This window comes from Phacochoerus africanus, chromosome 3 (assembly GCF_016906955.1).
Source record: "Phacochoerus africanus isolate WHEZ1 chromosome 3, ROS_Pafr_v1, whole genome shotgun sequence".
Classification (NCBI taxonomy): domain Eukaryota; kingdom Metazoa; phylum Chordata; class Mammalia; order Artiodactyla; family Suidae; genus Phacochoerus; species Phacochoerus africanus.
The window spans coordinates 171,401,922-171,421,518 of NC_062546.1; the positions used below are offsets into that span (position 1 = coordinate 171,401,922).

General features: G+C 44.2%; 1 protein-coding gene, 1 long non-coding RNA gene and 1 pseudogene across 3 annotated transcripts in view; 1 reads left to right on the top strand and 2 right to left on the bottom strand.

Annotated features, from left to right (window-relative positions):
- Window positions 1–200: 200 nt before the first annotated feature.
- LOC125122253 (nucleolar protein 16-like) lies at window positions 201–1,113 on the bottom strand (annotated as a pseudogene).
- Window positions 1,114–9,537: 8,424 nt separating this feature from the next.
- On the bottom strand, window positions 9,538–16,719 carry LOC125123454 (uncharacterized). Of its 2 annotated transcripts, XR_007134065.1 has the most exons (4): window positions 16,574–16,719; window positions 15,654–15,730; window positions 10,455–10,649; window positions 9,538–10,078 (listed from the first exon to the last, which is right to left on the bottom strand). It is a non-coding gene; the product is annotated as an uncharacterized LOC125123454 (long non-coding RNA). The 2 variants fall into 2 exon arrangements; XR_007134064.1 differs by having other exon boundaries at window positions 9,538–10,649.
- A 40-nt stretch (window positions 16,720–16,759) lies between these two features.
- NOP58 (NOP58 ribonucleoprotein) overlaps window positions 16,760–19,597 on the top strand; it is a 29,151-nt gene continuing 26,313 nt past the window's right edge. The window contains exon 1 of the mRNA XM_047773259.1: window positions 16,760–17,031. Within this exon, the coding sequence (XP_047629215.1) occupies window positions 16,987–17,031 (45 nt within the window). The 5' untranslated portion in view covers window positions 16,760–16,986. The remainder of the gene's footprint in view (window positions 17,032–19,597) is intronic.

Consider the following 19,597-nt stretch of genomic DNA (forward strand, 5'->3'; position numbering starts at 1 on the left):
CCAATTGATTTCTAATAGTTTTCAGAGAGAGATTAGGTGCCCACAGATACAGAAATATAAATTAACTTTTTAAAAGACAAGCTATCTTCCTTTTTTTTTTGAGACGTAAAATACAATATTTTATTGTCTATAGACTATATGCAACCAAACTACTCACTCTGAGAACAGCAAGTTCTGGCTTTTCTCAGAGCCCCCAGAAGAATAGAAATGGGAGCCTCTGGGAGACAGTACCTTCCCCAAAGGGAAGTGTGAGAGAGACTGTGTGTGTATACGTGTGCATGTAACGTTTTGATCCCATGAGGTCTGGTCAGCCTCATCTGGAGCTGCATACCCCTCCTTGCTTTAAACTCTGGCTCCAACTTCTCTGGTCCAGGAGGAAGCCTCAACCTGGGGCAGAGGTAAACCAGTCAATCAACTTCCATCTTATTCTTCTGTAAAGAATCAACAAAGGCTTGCCATTTCGCTGGGTAAAAACACTTAGAGACGTTGATCTTATTTTGAATCTGTTTTGGGGTGTCTTAGTAATTCTTCTCCTCCAGCGCCATAGCCTTGTAGTCCTCTCCGTGGTTCTCCACCATATAGCAAACGCAGTCAATGAGGTCCTGAGACAGCATATTTCCTTTCTTTTCTGGAAGGCTGGCTTCTCCCTCTAGGTCATTGAGCACATAGGGCTTCCACACAAGCTCCTTCAGCCTCTCCTCTCCGTCCACCTCCATGGCTTTTACCTTTCTCTTAATAAGGGGCACTGCTCTGTTGGGGTCCATAGCCAAACCCATCTCGGCCAGGTTCTGCCGCACCGATTTGGTCTGGTCCCAGGCATAATGGATGTGGGAGCACTGGATTCCTCCGTGGAGCATTCCTGTTCAGGCGCTTCAGGTTAATATTGCAACCAAACTTATGCCTCCGGGTCTTCCCCTTGGCCTTGGGCATTGCGCTGACCACAGAACAGGCAATTCAGACTCGTAGCCACCTTTCTTTTGCAAGGAAAGAAAAAGTCTTTTTCATTCACACACAGACAGAAAACCAGTAGCTGTAATTCTCTAACGTCAGCCAAGGGTTGAGGGGAAACAGAGCACAACACTCACCAGTTGGTTATAGCAATTCCAAACCTCAAAAAGCTGTTTTCTATTGAAAGACATAAAATATTTTCAGTTCTTTAATTCTCAATGACCTACAGACAAGACAAACAACACAGAGTGCCAGGACAAACAAACAGAAAGATAAACCAACAAACAATTTTTAAAAACCAAACATAAAAAGACAGATACTTTGACTTCTGCTACCCAATCATGACCAGATTCCCTGTGTCTGTCTGCCATCTGGCATAGACCAAATGGTTATATCATAAACAAACAAACAAATAAATGTCACATTCCATGTTTCTGCCACCAGCAGTTGTGCACAAATCAAAACCAGAACCACATCCCAATTTGGCCATTAAACTGGAAACATTGTACCAGAAACACAGAAGGAGATTTAGTCAGAGTAAAGCTCTGTTGCCAGATAAGAGTGAGCTCAGAAAGCAGAAAGATTATGTCTAGGTGAAAATAGCCCTCTCTCTGGCAATGCAGTATACTCAGATCTGATAAGTAAAATCCACCTGGAATTTTCAGTGGAATCTAAAACTGCCAAAAAAAGAAGTTCCCATCGTAGCTCAGCAGAAACGAATCTGACTCGCATCCATGAGGACGTAGGTTCAATCCTTGGCCTCACTCAGTGGGTTAAGGATCAGCATTGCTGTGAGCTGTGGTGTAGGTCACAGACTCAGATCAGATCCCCCGCTGCTTCGTCTGTGGTGTAGGCTGGCAGCTACAGCTCCAGTTGGACCCCAGCCTGGGAACCTCCACATGCGGTGGGTGTGGTCCCAAAAGACAAAAACAAAACAAAACAAAATCCCAAAATAAAAAACTGCCAAAAGAAGACCAAGCGAGAAAGTAATTTAGAAAAAAAAAAATTAATTGCCAAGAAAGTTATTAAGGAGGTCAATATTTAAAAGGCTTGATCACTACAAAAAAAAAAAAACAGAATAAATGAACAAAAATGTATTAAAAGGAAAATACCGGAGTTCCCGTCGTGGCGCAGTGGTTAACGAATCCGACTAGGAACCATGAGGTTGCGGGTTCGGTCCCTGCCCTTGCTCAGTGGGTTAACGATCCGGCGTTGCCGTGAGCTGTGGTGTAGGTTGCAGACGTGGCTCGGATCCCGCGTTGCTGTGGCTCTGGCGTAGGCCGGTGGCTACAGCTCCGATTCAACCCCTAGCCTGGGAACCTCCATATGCCTCGGGAGCGGCCCAAGAAATAGCAACAACAACAACAACAACAAAAAGACGAAAGACAAAAAAATAAAAAATAGATTAAAAAAAAAAAAGGAAAATACCTACAAAGTTACCAAGTTAACAGTCTGTTAACAGGGGAAAAATAGCAATTTCTCACACAATTATCTTATCTGTAAAACTTCCCCCCACATATCCTCAGATATAAGCATTACAAAAGTCAGAAATAGAATTGTTTTTGCTTGAGAGTCAGTAATTTACAGGAAGGCTCAAGGTTTCATTTAATTTGGTATCTAGAACTAAACTCTGGTCTTGTCATGTTTTGGTTTTATTTTTTTTCAGTGCGCAAAGTGGTGTGTGTGCATGTTTGTTTCCCATCTGTAGGATGTGACATGCATGCTTACCCTCAGGGGAAGCAGGCAGTGTCAGTTTTGTTCCACATTTCTTTAGTTTTCTTTTTTTTTTTCTTTTTGCTTTTTAGGGCCACACCTATGGCATATGGAGGTTCCCAGGCTAGGGGTCTAATCAGAGCTGTAGCCGCTGGCCTACACCACAGCCACAGCAACACCAGATCCGGGCCTCGCCTTCGACCTACACCACAGCTCACGGCAATGCCAGATCCTTGACCCACTGAGCGAGGCCAGGGATAGAGTCCGAAACCCCACGGTTCCCCAGTCGGATTCGTTTCCTCTGTGCCATGATGGGAATGACTCTTTAGTTTTCTTCTTGACATCTCTGTCCTCTAGTCTATTTGAATTATTGGGTTTTTTTGGTAGTTATTATTTTTAAGATTTTTATTTTTTCCATTTTAGCTGATTTACAGTGTTCTGTCAATTTCTACTGTGCAGCAAAGTGACCCAATCATATATATACTTTTTCTCACATCATCCTCCATCATGTTCCATCACAAGTGACTAGTTACCTGTGCTATACCGCAGGATCCTATTGCTTATCCACTCCAAATGCAATAGTTTGCATCTATTAACTCCAAACACCCAGTCTATCCCTCTCCCTCCCCCTCCCCCTTGGCAACCACAAGTCTGTACTCCAAGTCCATGGGTTTCTTTTCTGTGGAAAGGTTCATTTGTGCTGTATATTAGATTCCAGATATAAGTGATATCATATGGTATTTGATATGGGACCTAATCAAACTGACAAGCTTTTGCACAGCAAAAGAAACCATAACAAAACCCAAAAAGACAACCTACAGAATGGGACAAAATAGTTTCAAAAGATGCGACTGACGAAGGCTTAATTTCTAAAATATAAAAAACAACTTATGGAGTTCCCGTCGTGGCACAGTGGTTAACGAATCCGACTAGGAACCATGAGGTTGCGGGTTCGGCCCCTGCCCTTGCTCAGTGGGTTAACGATCCGGCATTGCCGTGAGCTGTGGTGTAGGTTGCAGACGCGGCTCGGATCCTGCGTTGCTGTGGCTCTGGCGTAGGCCGGCAGCTACAGCTCCGATTCGACCCCTAGCCTGGGAACCTCCATATGCCACAGGAGCGGCCCAAGAAATAGCAAAAAAAAAAAAAAATTATACAATTCAACAGCAAAAAAACCAACAACTCAATTGAAAAATGGGCAAAAGATCTGAACAGACATTTCCTTGAAAAAGATACATGCACCCATATGTTCATTGCAGCACTATTCACAATAGCCAAGACATGGAAACTACCTAAATGTCCATTAACAAATGAATGGGTTAAGGTGTGGTATATATACACAATGAAATACTACTCAGCCATAAAAAAAAATAATACCATTTGCAGCAACATGGATGGAACTAGAGACTCTCATACTAAGTGAATTAAGTCAGAAAGTGGATTATTGTTTTACTGTAACTTAATTGCATGGTAACAAAGGCCATTTATTGAGCATTCAAGCTATGTCAAATGAAAATATTTTCCTGCAGTTCCCGTCGTGGCTCAGTGGTTAACAAATCCAACTAGGAACCATGAGGTTGCAGGTTCAATCCCTGGCCTCACTCAGTGCGTTAAGGATCCAGGGTTGCCATGAGCTGTGGTGTAGGTCGCAGACGCAGCTGGGATCTGGCTTTGCTGTGGCTCTGACATAGGCTAGCAGCTACAGCTCCAATTAGATCCCTGGCATGGGAACCTCCATATACAGCAGGTGTGGCCCTAGAAAAGACAAAAAGACAAAAAAATAAAGATTCAGCGTTGTCACTGCTGTCACTTTGGTTACAGCTGCAGCACAAGTTTGATCCCTGGTCCAGGAATGTCCACATGCTGTTGTCGTGGCCCATATATATATATATATACACACACACACATCTATAGGTTATATATATATATATATAAAATCTTATTTAATCATCATATATATATACATCTATAGATGTGTGTATATATATATATAAAATCTTATTTAATCATCATGATAACTCTGTAAGGTAATTGTTGCTCTTATTTTACAAAACAGGAAAGTGCCAAAGAAATTAAATCATTTACCCAAGGACCCAAAGATCCATAAGTAGTAAGAGGAAAGACTGAGGTTTGAACTCCTGCTCACTTCCGTTGTATTGTGTTGTACTAATTTGCTTTCTCCACCAATCATTGGCTCTTGACAGCAGAGATTGTGTATTGCATGTCTCTGAATGACCAAGACAAAATATATGGCCTTGTACATAGTAGGCATATAAACAAATTCGCTATCCTTTAGAATGTTTAACATGCATGGATCTTATTGTTGAAAAAGATCTTAAGCTCCCTGCAGGCAAGGAATGTTGAAGTGAAAGCAGAGATGATAATGCCAAAGGTAGATGCCAGCTAATGGTCCCCTCGGGCCCTTACAATGACGTAGTTCAGGACCTGGACTTCCGGCTTTACAAGTAAGAAACTCGATTTTGACAATGTATCCAAAATTGATTAGTTTAGAGGGAATGATCTTTTGATCCAAGCTCACAAGAATGTGATGAACGGAATGTGGCTGGCCACAGATGAGACTTTCTTGAGCTGATTTGTCACCAAAACACAGATCAACCTCTGTGTTTTCTGGAATAGACTAACCTTCAGAGTTTTACATCTCAGTGTTCAGGAAACCCTAACAGAAACATTCAGGAGCTCAACTGAAAAGGATGCTTTGGATTTACATAGGGCCCATGGGGTCACGTAAGGGAAATACTTGGATTACCTAACTTCTCTGAATAGGAAAATGAGGGTTACAATAAGAGTACTTATGGCCTAGGTTTCTTGAGAGGATTTCATCACATAATGGACACTAAAACAAACAAACATACTCCTTGTCACATTGGTAAAAATTGTAATTCATTAATTTAAAAAGGGGGTCATTCACAGTCACTCCAATACTGGTCCTACTGTTCTGAGAACGTACCAGGCACCCTCCTGCCTTGGTGTCCTTGAATAAACTGTTCTCTTTGCCTCTTTTCCTCTCAATATCTTCATTTACTCAAATGTCACCTTCTCAATGAGGCCTTTCCTGACTGTCCTAAAACATCTTAACACCCTCTCCTGCTTTATTTTTCTCTTAGCATCTATATTATCTAATATACTAGATAGTTAAGTGTTTTCTGTTTCCTCCTACTAGAATATAAGTTCCATGAAGTATGGAGGTTTTTATGTGTTGCGTTTATTGCTGTATCCTTAGTGGCTATAAGAATGCCTGGCAGAGAGTAATCACTCAAATATTTGACTACATGAAAGATGTTCACTTCATGAATTACATAAAAGATCTAGAATAGCTCCTTCCTGTTATAAGGGACAAAGGAGGTCTCAGGGCAAAAGATATCTTTTGCTAATATCAGTAGGTCTTGGAGTTCCCATTGAGGTGCAGCAGAAACGAATCTGACTAGGAACCATGAGGTTTCAGGTTTGATCCCTAGCCTGGCTCAGTGGGTTAAGGATTCGGCGTTGCTGTGGCTGTGGTGTAGGCCTGAGCTGTAGCTCTAATTAGATCCCTAGCCTGAGAACCTCCATATGCCGTAAGTGTGGCCCTAAAAAGCCAAAAAGAAAAAAGAAAAAAAGATCGATCTATCTATCTATCTATCTATCGATCTATCGATCTATCTATCTATCTATCTATAGGTCTCAAAAAGTACCTGGAGCCTCTATTAGCACCTTGATACAGTCAGATCCTGATTAATTTCAGTCATTCATTTACCCACTCAATATTCATATTTATGGAGTCTCTACTATATGCCAGACACTAGCTTAGTACTAGGGATCCAGCAGTGAATTTTCATGGTGCTTATTCTAGCTAGGACAAAGATGGGGTTGGGAATGGGAAGAGAATAGAAGAACCATGTTTCTCATTTTGTCATCTCACCATATTAAGCCACTAGTAAAATTATAAGCCCTTTTTCTGGGATATCTCTGCTCTCCCACATTCTTCTCCTCATGCTTTGTACTGTCTGCCCTTGACCTAGCACGTTGTTTAGTGAATTATTGAATCTCTTGCTTTCTCCTGTAACAGAATTTTCAGACAATTACTGTATTTGGCCAACATCCAAATCCAAAATCAGAGGCAACTCTGAACCCGACAATGCATCACTGAGCAGATTATATAAATGGCAATGTGTAAAAACAGCTTCTAGAAGATGCTACAGTAAAGATATTTCTCATTGAATAGGAGTTTCATTTCTCTTTGATGAAAGGATGCAAGATTTGGACATAAGGAAAAGAATTAACTATATATAAGTAAACTTTCATTCATTTAAAGTTTAAGAACTACTTAATAGAGTGGGCACAGTGGCACGGGGGGTTAAGGATCCCCTGTTGTTGCAGCTGTGGTATAGGTCACAGCTGAGGCTCAGATTCCATCCCTGGCCAGGGAATCTCCATATGCTGCCAGTGCAGCCAACTCCTCCCCCCCCCCAAAAAAAAAAACCCCAAACAAGCAGAAAACTACTTAATGAGATCCTTCTTCATGACTAAGACAATATGATGCCCTATACGGATACAATTAATTGTAAGGTGAAGATTGCATTCTCTAGCAGATGGTACTTCCATTAAGGAGACTAGACAAAAAAATACTGTTATGTAACACTATAATCAGACAAAGTGTTTCTGCTTCATCTACCCACCCTCTCCCAGTCAAGCCATTTTGGTTTCTCTTGCCTCCCTGACCTCCCTGGATCCTAGGGCCCTACTCTTGTCTGTACTCTAGATTCCCTCACCCCTTGACACTTCTCCCACTTTCATCTTTTCTGTTAGTCCGAGATTTTCCTTCCTTTTGACTCCAGGTTGCAGAGCTGCTTGAAAAAACAAACTACTTAGTATTCCATAACTTTAAGCAGATTGCATCTGAGTGTTTACAAGCAATCTGCATACAGGGCCTGGGAAGTGGGGAAGGAAATTTTACTCCTATTGGAAGCCAGACTTGGGAATAATTGAGATATTTAAATCAGTCACTGAGACTGAAAGGTCCCAGAAAAGGAAAACTAAAACAAGCACATAAAGTCTAAATGCAGACTAGAGTCCTTGCAGCAAAAACAGGAAAGGCCTACATATATTTGAATGACATCTATGGTAAAAATCAGTTTGACCAAAGAAAGGAGAATGGCTACCAGCATTCACATATACAATGACTGTCACAGTGGCATTTTGAGGACTTTGCTTTAAGGCAGGGCTCTCTGGGGAGTAATCTAGCGCCTAGAATTTCCCAAACTACAGACACTTGAGGCATACAGACTAAGTAGCTCTACGTTTTCTCAAGGTAATATATTATCATATGTGAAAGTTTAAAAACAATAATAAAAAGCAAAGTTTTTTGTTTTTTGTTTTTTGTTTTTTATAGGGCTGCACCCAAGACATATGGAAGTTCCCAAGCTAGGGGCTGAATCAGAGCTGCAGCTGCCAGCGTATGCCACAGCCACAGCAACCGCCACACCACAGCGAAGGGCAACAAATGCCAGAAACTTAACCCACTGAGCCCGGCCGAGTTTCAAACCCAAAACCTCATGGATACTAGTCAGGTTCGTTATCACTGAGCCATAACAGAAACTCCAAAAAAAATTTTTTTCCCTTCATTTTTGGCTGCCCTGAAGCATATGGGACTCCCAGGCCAAGTCGCAGTCTTGACCTAAGCCAAAGTTGCGGCAACACCGGATCCTTAGTCCACTGTGCCCAGCCAGGGTGGAACCATTGTCCCAGCACTCCCAACACTGAACCAATCCCATTGGCCAGAGTGGGAGCTCCTGAAGGCTTTTTACTCTTTCGTTTTGTCTTTTTAGGGCTGCACCAGCAGCACTGGTGTTACCGGAAAGATGTTACAAGAATCTGGGTTATTGTTCATGGAGCCAAAGGATGAATTTTGCAAACACACAGGCAGCAAGAAAGCAAAAGTCTTTATTAGAGAAAGGCAGATAGCTCCCAGCACAGACACTGCGAGGAAGAGGAAGAGTTCCCACACGCTAACTTTCTAAGGAGGTGTTATCTCTTAAAGACAGGGGTATCAACATGGGGTCCTGCTATCAGTCCTGCTCCCTGTTGGCCTTGCCCAGCACCTATACTGGGCCTTGTCCAATAGGGGCTTAGAGTCAGGATATGCTCCATAGGCTTTATGGTCCTTTTGTTCTTCTTTCCCTTAGACTTAGAGTTGCCATTCTTTACATTCCTTTTCTAACAGCCAAATGTGTAGATCAGAGGTTAATGTCCACAGATATACTTTCAGTAGTTAATCTTCCAACAAGCAAGGGCTGTTTATCTTGATTTGTTTTTACAAATTTTAAACCGTGGACATTAATCAGGGAATATATGGAAGCCTGTGTTCCTACACTAACTACCAGAATTATTCTGCCTCAATCCCCCCTCTAAAGTTGGAGACTCTAACTGCAGGGTGAGGGGTAAAGACCGCTCTGACTGCTTCCTGCTGACAAGGGGCTTTGTTAGGGGAAAGTAGTTAGGTCTCCACTCATGGGACGGTCAAGCGAGCTTTGATATATCACACTGGGTTCCCCTTCTATTACCATCTGAAATCTAATAGCTTCTAATCAGGATTCGATGAAGCAGGAAATACAATTAATTATACTGGGTCCAAATAAGAGAATCAAGATCACAATGATGAGGCGCTCCCTTCATGGCTCAGTGGTTAACAAACCCAACTAGATCCATGAGGATTCAGGTTTGATCCCTGCTCTCATTCAGTGGGTTAAGGATCCAGCGTTACCATGAGCTGTGGTGTAGGTCAAAGATGCATCTCAGATCTGCCATTGCTGTGGCTGTGGTGTAGGCCAGCAGCTATAGCTCTGATTCATCCCCTAGCCTGGGAACTTCCATATGCCTCAGGTGCAGCCCTAAAAAGAGAAAGAAAAAAAAAAAAAAAGACCGCATGATGATTGCGATTGTTGTAAACAAACATTTCCACCAGGAAGAGGATGTTAACCAGTTCTGGAGGGTAGTGCCAAAAGCTGGAGTTGGACAGGACAACTTATGGATTTGCTGCCAGAGATCTTGTAGGGAATCAGTCACATTCTGATGTAGGAATTCACATACTTGCAAGCAGTTATTTCCCTATGTGGAATCCTTCTACAAACGACATAGGTAATGCTCTGCAGACACAGCAGTCTGATTGATTCTGGAAGTGGGCATAGGAGTGAGCCCAGGAGACAAAACATTTCCCTGTACCCACTGTAAGGAAGTGGAAGAATCCCCCATGGCAAAGGAGAGAAAAGCAATTACACTGACCACTAGTTTCATTATGATTGTTCCCTTGTTTGTTGGAATGGTCCCTTGATTTCCTCCAGAGGGTTGCGTTGGTATTCAGGGGAGTTTTCCTCGGTAGTTGAGGGTGGGGCATCTTCTTTCTCCAGGTTCCAGGCTTTGGTTCCTGTGTGGTGAATCCAAGCATAAAGTGCTGCAACCTCAACAGCGGTAGAGGAGGAAAGGTTGACAGTGCAGGGTCCTTCCCAGATAGGCTCCAGTGAAGGAGAATTGTTGGGGAGGGACTTACTAATACTATATCCCCTGAGTGATAAAGAGGTTTCTCACTTTCTTTCCTCTGATCTAGACTGTTTTTCAAGTTCGAAAGTTGTTGTTGAACAACGGCTAGATTGCTCATATACTTCGTAAGTTCAGCCGTCTGCTGATCAAGCAGGAGATCATTTCTAAGAGAGGGCCGTCCATATAATATTTCAAATGGACTAAGCCCCTGACTCCTAGGAGTTTCCCTAATCCGTATTAAGGCCAAGGGAAGGAGGGATTACCAGGGAAGATGAGTTTCCTGTGATAGTTTTTGTAGGCGACGTTTCATCAAGTCATCAGTTTTTTCCACTTTTCCTGATGCGTGTGGTCTCCAAGCACAGTGCAAATGATATTTTATTCCTAAAGCTTGGGACACTCCCTGGGTTCCGGCTGCCTTAAAGGCCGATCCGTTGTCACTCTGAATTCCCTGTGGCAAGCTGAAATGGGGGAAATCTCATGAATTAGTGTTTTAATGACCTTCTTGGCTTGCTCAGTCTGACAGGGGAAGGCCTCTACCCACCCAGTAAAGGTATCTACCCACACTAACAGATACTGACATCCTTTTGACTTAGGCATATGAGTAAAGTCTATTTGCCACTCCTCCCCTGGATATTTTTCAGTCTGCTGTAAACCTGGGGGGGTTGACTAGTATCTTTGTGGTATTCTTTTGACATAGCTCACATCCCTTAACTATTTGACTCACAGTCTTTAATAGCCCTTTTCCTTTAAACAGGTTTCTAGCTGATAAGTGTTCTCAATTCCCAAATGGAAGGTTTGGGGTAAAGTCTTAAGGACCTTCCATTGGACACTAGAGGGCAACACCAGTTTATAATCTGTAGTCTGTAGCCAGCCTGAGGGGAGTAAAGTGTTCCAGAGAGAGAGACTATTGGAGTTCCTCAGGGGAGTAAGTGGGTTTAATCCCACTTGGGATCCCTTCCCAGAAGAGAGGGGCTTGTACATTATAAGGTTGACAAGTGGCCTTTTTTTTTTTTTTTTCTTCTGTCTTTTTAGGGCCGGATCCACGGTGTATGGAGGTTCCCAGGCTAGGAGGAGTTGTTGAATCAGAGCTATAGCCACCTGCCTACAGCACAGCCACAGCAACACGGGATCCGAGCCACATCTGCAACCTATGCCACAGCTCACAGCAACGCTGGATCCTTGACCCACTGAGCAAGGCCAGGATTTGAACCTGTGTCCTCATGGTTGCCAGTCAGATTAGTATCCGCTGAGCCACGACGGGGGAACTCCACTAGCGGCCTTTCTAGCTTGTCGATCTGCTCTTTGATTTCCCTCAGCTGTCTCAGAGGCATCTTTTTGGTGTTCTCGACAATGAATTATGGCAACCTCTTGAAGCAGTCTGATAGCATCTAGGAGGTGCATAATTTCTTGAAAATATTTAATAGGACTTCCGTCTGAGGTCTGAAATTCCCATTCCTTCCAAATGGCTACATAGGCATGGAGGACCAGATATGCATATTTGGAGTCAGTGTAAACATTTATCCTTTTCCTGACCCAAATTCCAATGCTCAGTTAATGCTATTAGTTCTGCTAATTGAGCACTTCTTCCTGGCCTCAAAGGCCCACTCTCCAGGGTCTCATACAGAGTTACAACTATATACCCCTCCTTGTGTCCTCCTTTTTCAATAAAGGACCTGCCGTCCATAAACATAGTGAGGTCAGGATTAGGTAAGTGCTGATCTTTTAAATCCTCCCTTGCTGCATAATTGGCTGCAAAGATTTGGTGACAGTCATGCCTGACTTTCTGATCTAGTGAGTCAAGAAGAAAAGTTGCAGGATTTAAAGTTGAACAGGTCCTCAGTTGTGTTACAGGTCCTTCTAATAGCAGGGTTTGATATTTGAGGGGCCGATTGTTTGAGAGACAATGTCCACCATTGGAGCTTAGAATACCTGCTAGATCATGAGAGGTATAGATAGTTGGACTGCTGGGGTTTTTTTTGTTTTTTTTTTGTCTTTTGTCTTTTTTGTTGTTGTTGTTGCTGCTATTTCTTGGGCCGCTCCTGTGGCATATGGAGGTTCCCAGGCTAGGGGTTGAATCGGAGCTGTAGCCACCGGCCTACGCCAGAGCCACAGCAACGCGGGATCCGAGCCGCGTCTGCAACCTACACCACAGCTCACAGCAACGCCGGATCGTTAACCCACTGAGCAAGGGCAGGGACCGAACCCGCAACCTCATGGTTCCTAGTCGGATTCGTTAACCACTGCGCCACGACAGGAACTCCCTGGACTGCTGTTAATTTAATGGCCTTGAAAGTTAGTAGGGCCACTGAGGCTACTACTGGTAGGCAGTGTGGCCAACCTTGGGTTACTGAGTCCAACGCTTTACTTAAATACACTACAGGTTGTTGAGATTCTGCCTTTGGTTGGGTTAATATCCCTAGAGCTACTCCAGATCTTTCCATTACAAAGAGATTAAAAAGATGTCCTGTTAGTAAGCTAAGAGCTAGAGCCTGGAGAAGAGCCCATTGAAGTGCCTTAACGGCTTTTTTGTCTTCGGGTTCCCATTGTAGGATTTGGGTACCAGATTGTTGTGCTTCCTTTAGCATTTTACACATTGGGCATGCTAACTCTCCATAGTCAGGAATCCATATCCTGCAGTATCCAGTAATGCCCAGGAATCCCTGAAGTTGTCTAACAGTACTGGGAAATGGGTAGTGCAGGATAGGTCTGATCCTTTCCTCTCTTAAAGCTCTAATCCCTTGTGATAGCTTTAAACCCAGATATTTAACTTCAGGTTGACAAATCTGAGCTTTGGATTTTGATACCTTATAGCCACATCACGCTAAGAAGTTAGGGAGATCACGAGAAGTCACCTTACATTGTTCCTTGGTATCAACACAAAGAAGAATGTCATCAAAGTATTGAATAATTTTGACAGGCTTGAAAGCCTTAAAGTTTGTCAAGTCTCTGGCTAATGCTTCGCCAAAAAATGAGGGCTGTCTCTAAATCCCTGAGGCAAGACAGTCCAAGTTAATTGTGTGGACTAGTCAGAGGGATCCTCAAAGGCAAATAAGAATGGCGAGGCCTTAGCCAAGGGAATGCAAAAAAAAAAAAAGAAAAAAGGCATCAAAATAGGTTTTGATTTTTAAGAGTTATTTACACCAGTTGAGCGTTCGTTGCTCCTCCTATCCTTCCTCCAACGGCCCGGAGTTCTGGGTCAATATTTACTTCCATCAGAGGCAGGCATAAGCCTTGATCTGGTTCCACTGTCATGTGGATTGAGGCTTTAACCTTTGACAAGGTATCTCTTCCTAAAAGTGGAGTTAGACTCTCTGGAACAATCAGAAAGGCATAAGAGAAGAAAACAGACTCCCAGTCACAACTAAAAGGTTGCATAAAGAATTTTGTAAACGGCTTGCCAGAAACACCATGAATAATAGCAGATGTACTTGGAGGGGACCCAGGGTTGGAGAGGAGAACCAAAAAGGTGGCTCCCATACCCACAAGGAAGTTGATAGGCTGTCCTCCTACATTCAGAGTCACCTGGGGCTCCTGGGTGGTGATAAGGACAGGAGCCAATACGGAAAGCCCCGGGTCCCATCAGTCTTGATCCTGGGCCCGAGGAGTCAACCTCAGAGAGAGTGCAAGCCTTGGGGCCTTCCCCTTTAAAGAGTCCCTCTTTTCCACAGAGGAAACAGGCTCTGGACTTGGGTCTTTGCCCTAGTCCTTTTGCCTTGAAAACTCCCAGGTTGACTCCTTGTAGAGCCTTAACTAGAGCCTCAGCCTTTTCTTTGTCTCTCCTCTTTTCCTTTGGCTCTTCCTGGTCCTGATTATAATACAGCTGACTTGCTATTCTGAGGAAGTGCTCCGGATACTGATCAGGGGCAAAAGTCAATTTCTGGAGCTTCCTCCGTATATCTGGTGCCAATTGAATTATGAATTTATTCTTAAGAATTTTTTGGCCCTCCAGTGATTCTGGGTGCATTGGTGTATGCTTCCTCAATCCCTCTCTGAGCCTTTCTAAGAAGGCCGATGGACTCTCTTATTCCCCTTGACAGACCTCCAATAGTTTAGAGTAGTTAACAGGCTTCACTCATGCTGCTTTTAGACCTTCAACTATACAAGTGATAAAATGGTTCCTATGCTAATTTCTTTGTCTCCCTCATAAGTAGACCAATTGGGATTGCTCACAGGAACTGCCTGACCTCCTGTAGGAATCATGTTAGCTCCTCTTCTGATTTACTCCTGGCATTTATAACATACCACTCATCTCCCCGGCCTTAAGCATATTCTAAGACTTTATTCTTTTCATTTGTAGTCAATGTCTGGTTCAGCAATAACATGATGTCCCTCCAGGTCAACTTGAAAGATTGCGTGAGACCCTGAAAGACCTCTATGTATCTATGTGGATCGTCAGTAAATTTTCTCAAATCTGCTTTACAATGGGATGGACTTGTAATTTAAGGGGTATTCTCTAAGCTTATAAAACTGCATTATGAGGACCTTTATCCATATAGCCCTTAGATCTTCTTCCCACAGTGTAAGGGGGCCTCCCTGTGTCTTGTCCTCTTAGGGATGCCACTAAAAGATGGATTTCCATTAAAAACTGGACTCTGGCCACTCAGCTAACATTGCTCACTGTGATATGCTGCTTCCTGATATGCTGTAAAAAATAGGGAAGATGGAGGTGAGTCTCGTAAGGGGGTAGGGACGGCTACTTTAAACCCTCTCTCACCTTTTAAGAGGTCACAAAAACAGGAGTTCCCGTCATGGCGCAGTGGTTAACGAATCCGACTAGGAACCATGAGGTTGCGGGTTCGGTCCCTGCCCTTGCTCAGTGGGTTAACGATCGATCTGGCGTTGCCGTGAGCTGTGGTGTAGGGTCGCAGACGTGGCTGAGATCCCGTGTTGCTATGGCTCTGGCGTAGGCTGGTGGCTACAGCTCCGATTAGACCCCTAGCTTGGGAACTCCATATGCCGCGAGAGCGGCCCAAAGAAATAGCAAAAAGACAAAAAGAAAAAAAAAGTCACAAAAACAGTATTTTTGTTTATGACAGGTCTTTTGAAAATTGCTAATCCTCAGGAATAAAGTAACTTGCGGTTTCCAAAATGCTTTACAAAGGCTAGAGTATATAGAGGGAGGAGTACCCAGGGTGGGAGAAGGGGAAGGCCACGTTGTAAAGTTTGCCTTGTGACTTGCTTCAGCCGTCTTTGGCCATCTCCCTCGTGGGACATCCCGTTTGGTGCCTCTCAGCATATGGCAAGTCCGTGTAAACCCCCGACTGGGACTCCTGGTCTGACTAGGCTCAGAAGGTCTGCCTTATAGCCATATGAGGTCACTCAGGCGCTTAAATGGAAACTTGGATCAGGACTCCACACTGGCTTTGTGTCCATGACACATCTCAGGCACACACATTCATTCTCCTTTCAAGAGGCAAATAGGAACTGAACAAAGTAGAAAGCAAAATCACAAGCTTGCTTACCTTATGAGTGCTGGTGTATCAGATCTTGGACAGGCCCCGGAAAGATGTTACCGGAATCCCAGTTCTTGTTCACGGAGCTGAAGAATGAATTTTGCAAACACACAGGCAGCAAGAAAGCAAAAGTCTTTATTAGAGAAAGGCAGATAGCTCCCAGCACAGACACTGCGAGGGAGAGGAAGAGTTCCCACACGCTAACTTTCTAAGGAGGTGTTATCTCTTAAAGACAGGGGTATCAACATGGGGTCCTGCTATCAGTCCTGCTCCCTGTTGGCCTTGCCCAGCACCTATACTGGGCCTTGTCCAATAGGGGCTTAGAGTCAGGATATGCTCCATAGGCTTTATGGTCCTTTTGTTCTTCTTTCCCTTAGACTTAGAGTTGCCATTCTTTACATTCCTTTTCTAACAGCCAAATGTGTAGATCAGAGGTTAATGTCCACAGATATACTTTCAGTAGTTAATCTTCCAACAAGCAAGGGCTGTTTATCTTGATTTGTTTTTACAAATTTTAAACCGTGGACATTAATCAGGGAATATATGGAAGCCCGTGTTCCTACACTAACTATTGGAATTATCATTCTGCCTCACAAGTTCCCAGGCTAGGCATTGAAACGGAGCTGCAGCTGCCAGCCTAGCCACTGCATCATGGGATCCCAGCTGCATCTGCAACCTAAAAGCCCCCAGCTTGCCGCAATGCTGGCTCCTTAACCCACTGAGCAAGGCCAGGGATCTAACTGTCGCTTCATGGATGCTAGTTATGTTCTTAGCCTGCTGAGCCCCAAGAGGAACTCCCTGAAGGTTTTGTTTATTTTTGTTCTTAATTTCTTTTTTTGGCAGACCTACAGCAGGTGGAATTTCCCAAGCCAGGGATCGAACATGCGTCACAGCGGCGACCCAAGCCACAGCAGTGAACAAGACCGTACCCGTAACCCTCTGAGCCACCACCATTCTCCAAAGCAGGACAGTTTTCCCTTTCAGATTTTTCTGAGCTTGAGCAAATAAAACCGCGGTTGTGCTCTACGAAATCTCGCGATATTTTTACGGTCCTTTGTGGCGGGAACAAAACGGAAGCCAGGGCGACTCTGCTGCGCGTCATCTGTCGGAAGTGAAGTCACGTCCCAGAAGCCTTGGGGAAGGAGAAGCGCCGGGACGCTTTCTGCATGTAGTCAGGTGTGGGACGTTTTTGCAACGTGGTCTGGCTCTTTGCCGGACGGCGTGCGCCCAGGTGCTTGGCCAGCCGCGGCCTTGCGGGCCTTGAGGGCCTACAAATTTGGTCTTTTTTTCACTGGTTTAAGATCTCGTGTCACGCCACTCGGCGCCCTGACCCGGCTTCACCATGTTGGTGCTGTTTGAAACGTCCGTCGGCTACGCCATCTTTAAGGTAGGTGGGAGCCATTGGAGGGGGAAGGCGGGTGTTGGGCAGGGGAGGAGAGGGAGAGACCTAAGGGGAGGACGACAGCGCTCATGTTCTCGTGGGTGCTTTTCTGCCCCCCCTGGTCCGAAAGGAAGGGCCTGGAAGGTTTGGGCCTGGAAGGCTCCTATTTCGGTGAACACGTGGCCGCGTTGTTTGGGCCTCCCGGTTCTGTAAGGGGATTTGGCCCAGTTAGAGAGGTGGGCAGGTGCCGTATTAGAATTTTACAGGTTATAGGAGTTCCCGTTGTGGCGCAGTGGTTAACGAATCTGACTAGGAACCATGAGGTTGCGGGTTCGGTCCCTGCCCTTGCTCAGTGGGTTAACGATCCGGCGTTGCCGTGAGCTGTGGTGAAGGTCGCAGACGCGGCTCGGATCCCGCGTTGCTGTGGCTCTGGCGTAGGCCGGTGGCTACAGCTCCGATTCAACCCCTAGCCTGGGAACCTCCATATGCCGCGGGAGCGGCCCAAGGAATAGCAACAACAACAAAAAAGACCAAAAAAAAAAGAGTTTTACAGGTTATGATAAAGAGTTTGGATTTTGTTGAGTGACTTGAGGAGTAATTGTGAGACTTTAACGGAGGAGTAAACTGATTTAACTTTATTAATGAAGTTGCTTTGCTGTGTGTGAAGTGGATTGGCGGGACGGGGTGCAAGAAAGGAAGCAAGGATATTTTTGCGTTAATCTAGACAAGATGAAGTTACTTGGATTAAGGTTTGTGTGGATGGAAAGAAGTATTGGGAGAAAATTAGAAGGTAGAACTGATGGGATTGACTGAGGGATAAAAGAATGTGAGTTTTGGGTTTAAGTGGGTGTGGTGGTAGGGAGGAGAAGATTTAGGGATCTGGGGGGGTTACTAAAGTGTTCCATTTTGGGCCGTTTTCAGCGTTTGATGTCTGTTAGACATGGAAATGCAATGGTCATTTCAAGTTTGAAGCCCAGGGGAGAAATCTGAGCTGAAAATTTGAGTTCTGCTTGTTTTAATTGGGAAAGTTTAAAATTAACTTAATGAAGGAGTTCCCGTCTTGGCCCGACTAGGATCCATGAGGATGTGGGTTCGATCCCTGGCCTCACTTAGTGGGTTAAGGATCCCTCCTTGCTGTAAACTGTGGTGTAGGTCAGCTGCCACAGTTCCGATTGGACCCCTAGCCTGGGAACCTCCATATGCCACGACTGCGGCCCTAAAAGACCATAAATAATTAAAATTGACTTCATCAGCAAGGAAATAATTGAATAAATAATTGAACAATGTGACTTTCGTTTAGTAGGGTGCCATTGAGATGTTAAGAGAATGAGGTAAATTGAGTGCTATCCTCGTGTCGGGCACCCTTGTGCTCTACAAACATAGTAATGAAAAGCATATTTTTCATATGTACTGACAAGGTAAAAAATGCTAGATAAAATATGGTATGATTTTAGACATCAATCAAAAAAACTGGTATGGGGAGTTCCCGTCGTGGCGCAGTGGTTAACGGGTCCGACTAGGAACCATGAGGTTGCGGGTTCGGCCCCTGCCCTTGCTCAGTGGGTTAACGATCCGGCGTTGCCGTGAGCTGTGGTGTAGGTTGCAGACGCGGCTCGGATCCCGCGTTGCTGTGGCTCTGGCGTGGGCCGGTGGCTACAGCTCCGATTCGACCCCTAGCCTGGGAACCTACCTCCATATGCCGCGGGTGCGGCCCAAGAAATAGCAGCAACAACAACAAAAAAAAAGACAAAAGACAAAAAAAACTGGTATGGATGCAGAGAGTGTGGAATGGTACCAAAACGTCGATTTGGTGCAGTTTTTCATTTTATTTTCCAAGTTTCTCTTTGGCATTTGAAAATACCATTTGCATATTACATTAAATGCTTGTTTTAAGAAAACCAATAAAGGAGTTCCCTTGAGGCCTAGTGGTTAGGATTTGGAGCTTCCCGCTGTGATCTGGTTCAGTGCCTGTTCTAGGAACTGAGATTCCACACTAATCCATTGCATGCTGCAGCCAAAAAAAGTGGGGGAAAAAAAGTAAGATAATTTAAAACCAAAAGCTGATATTTCTTATCTTTCCTCTCATTAGATTTGTCTGAATGCATTATTAGCAGTTTTAAGGGACTTTAAAGGTCCATAGAGCCCAGGAACAGGTCCTTTAGGCTTTTCCCCATCGTTTTGCTATCTTCTCCAAGGTCTCAGCATTTTACGCATGCCCCCCAAATTCTCATAGCCATTATAGTGTGTGGGTGTCTGGATGAGTTTCATCTAAATCAATGTTACGTCAAACATCCTTAACTGGATGCTAAGGGGTGGGGGAGGTGTAAATGCACTCTCCACTGCTTGAATCCAACGGTGGGAAGGAACTGGCTTAGCAACTGTGTGGTTTCTAGACCCTGGGTCATAAAGTATAAAGTCATATGAGGAATTACTACTGATTTCTATTAATATAGAGTATCCTCTGTAAAAATAAGTCCTGGGTATTCTGTTGCAGTGTTTTGTTTTGTTTTGTTTTCCTTTTTTTTGTGCTTTTTTTAGGGCCACACCCTAAGTATATGGAAGGTCCCAGGCT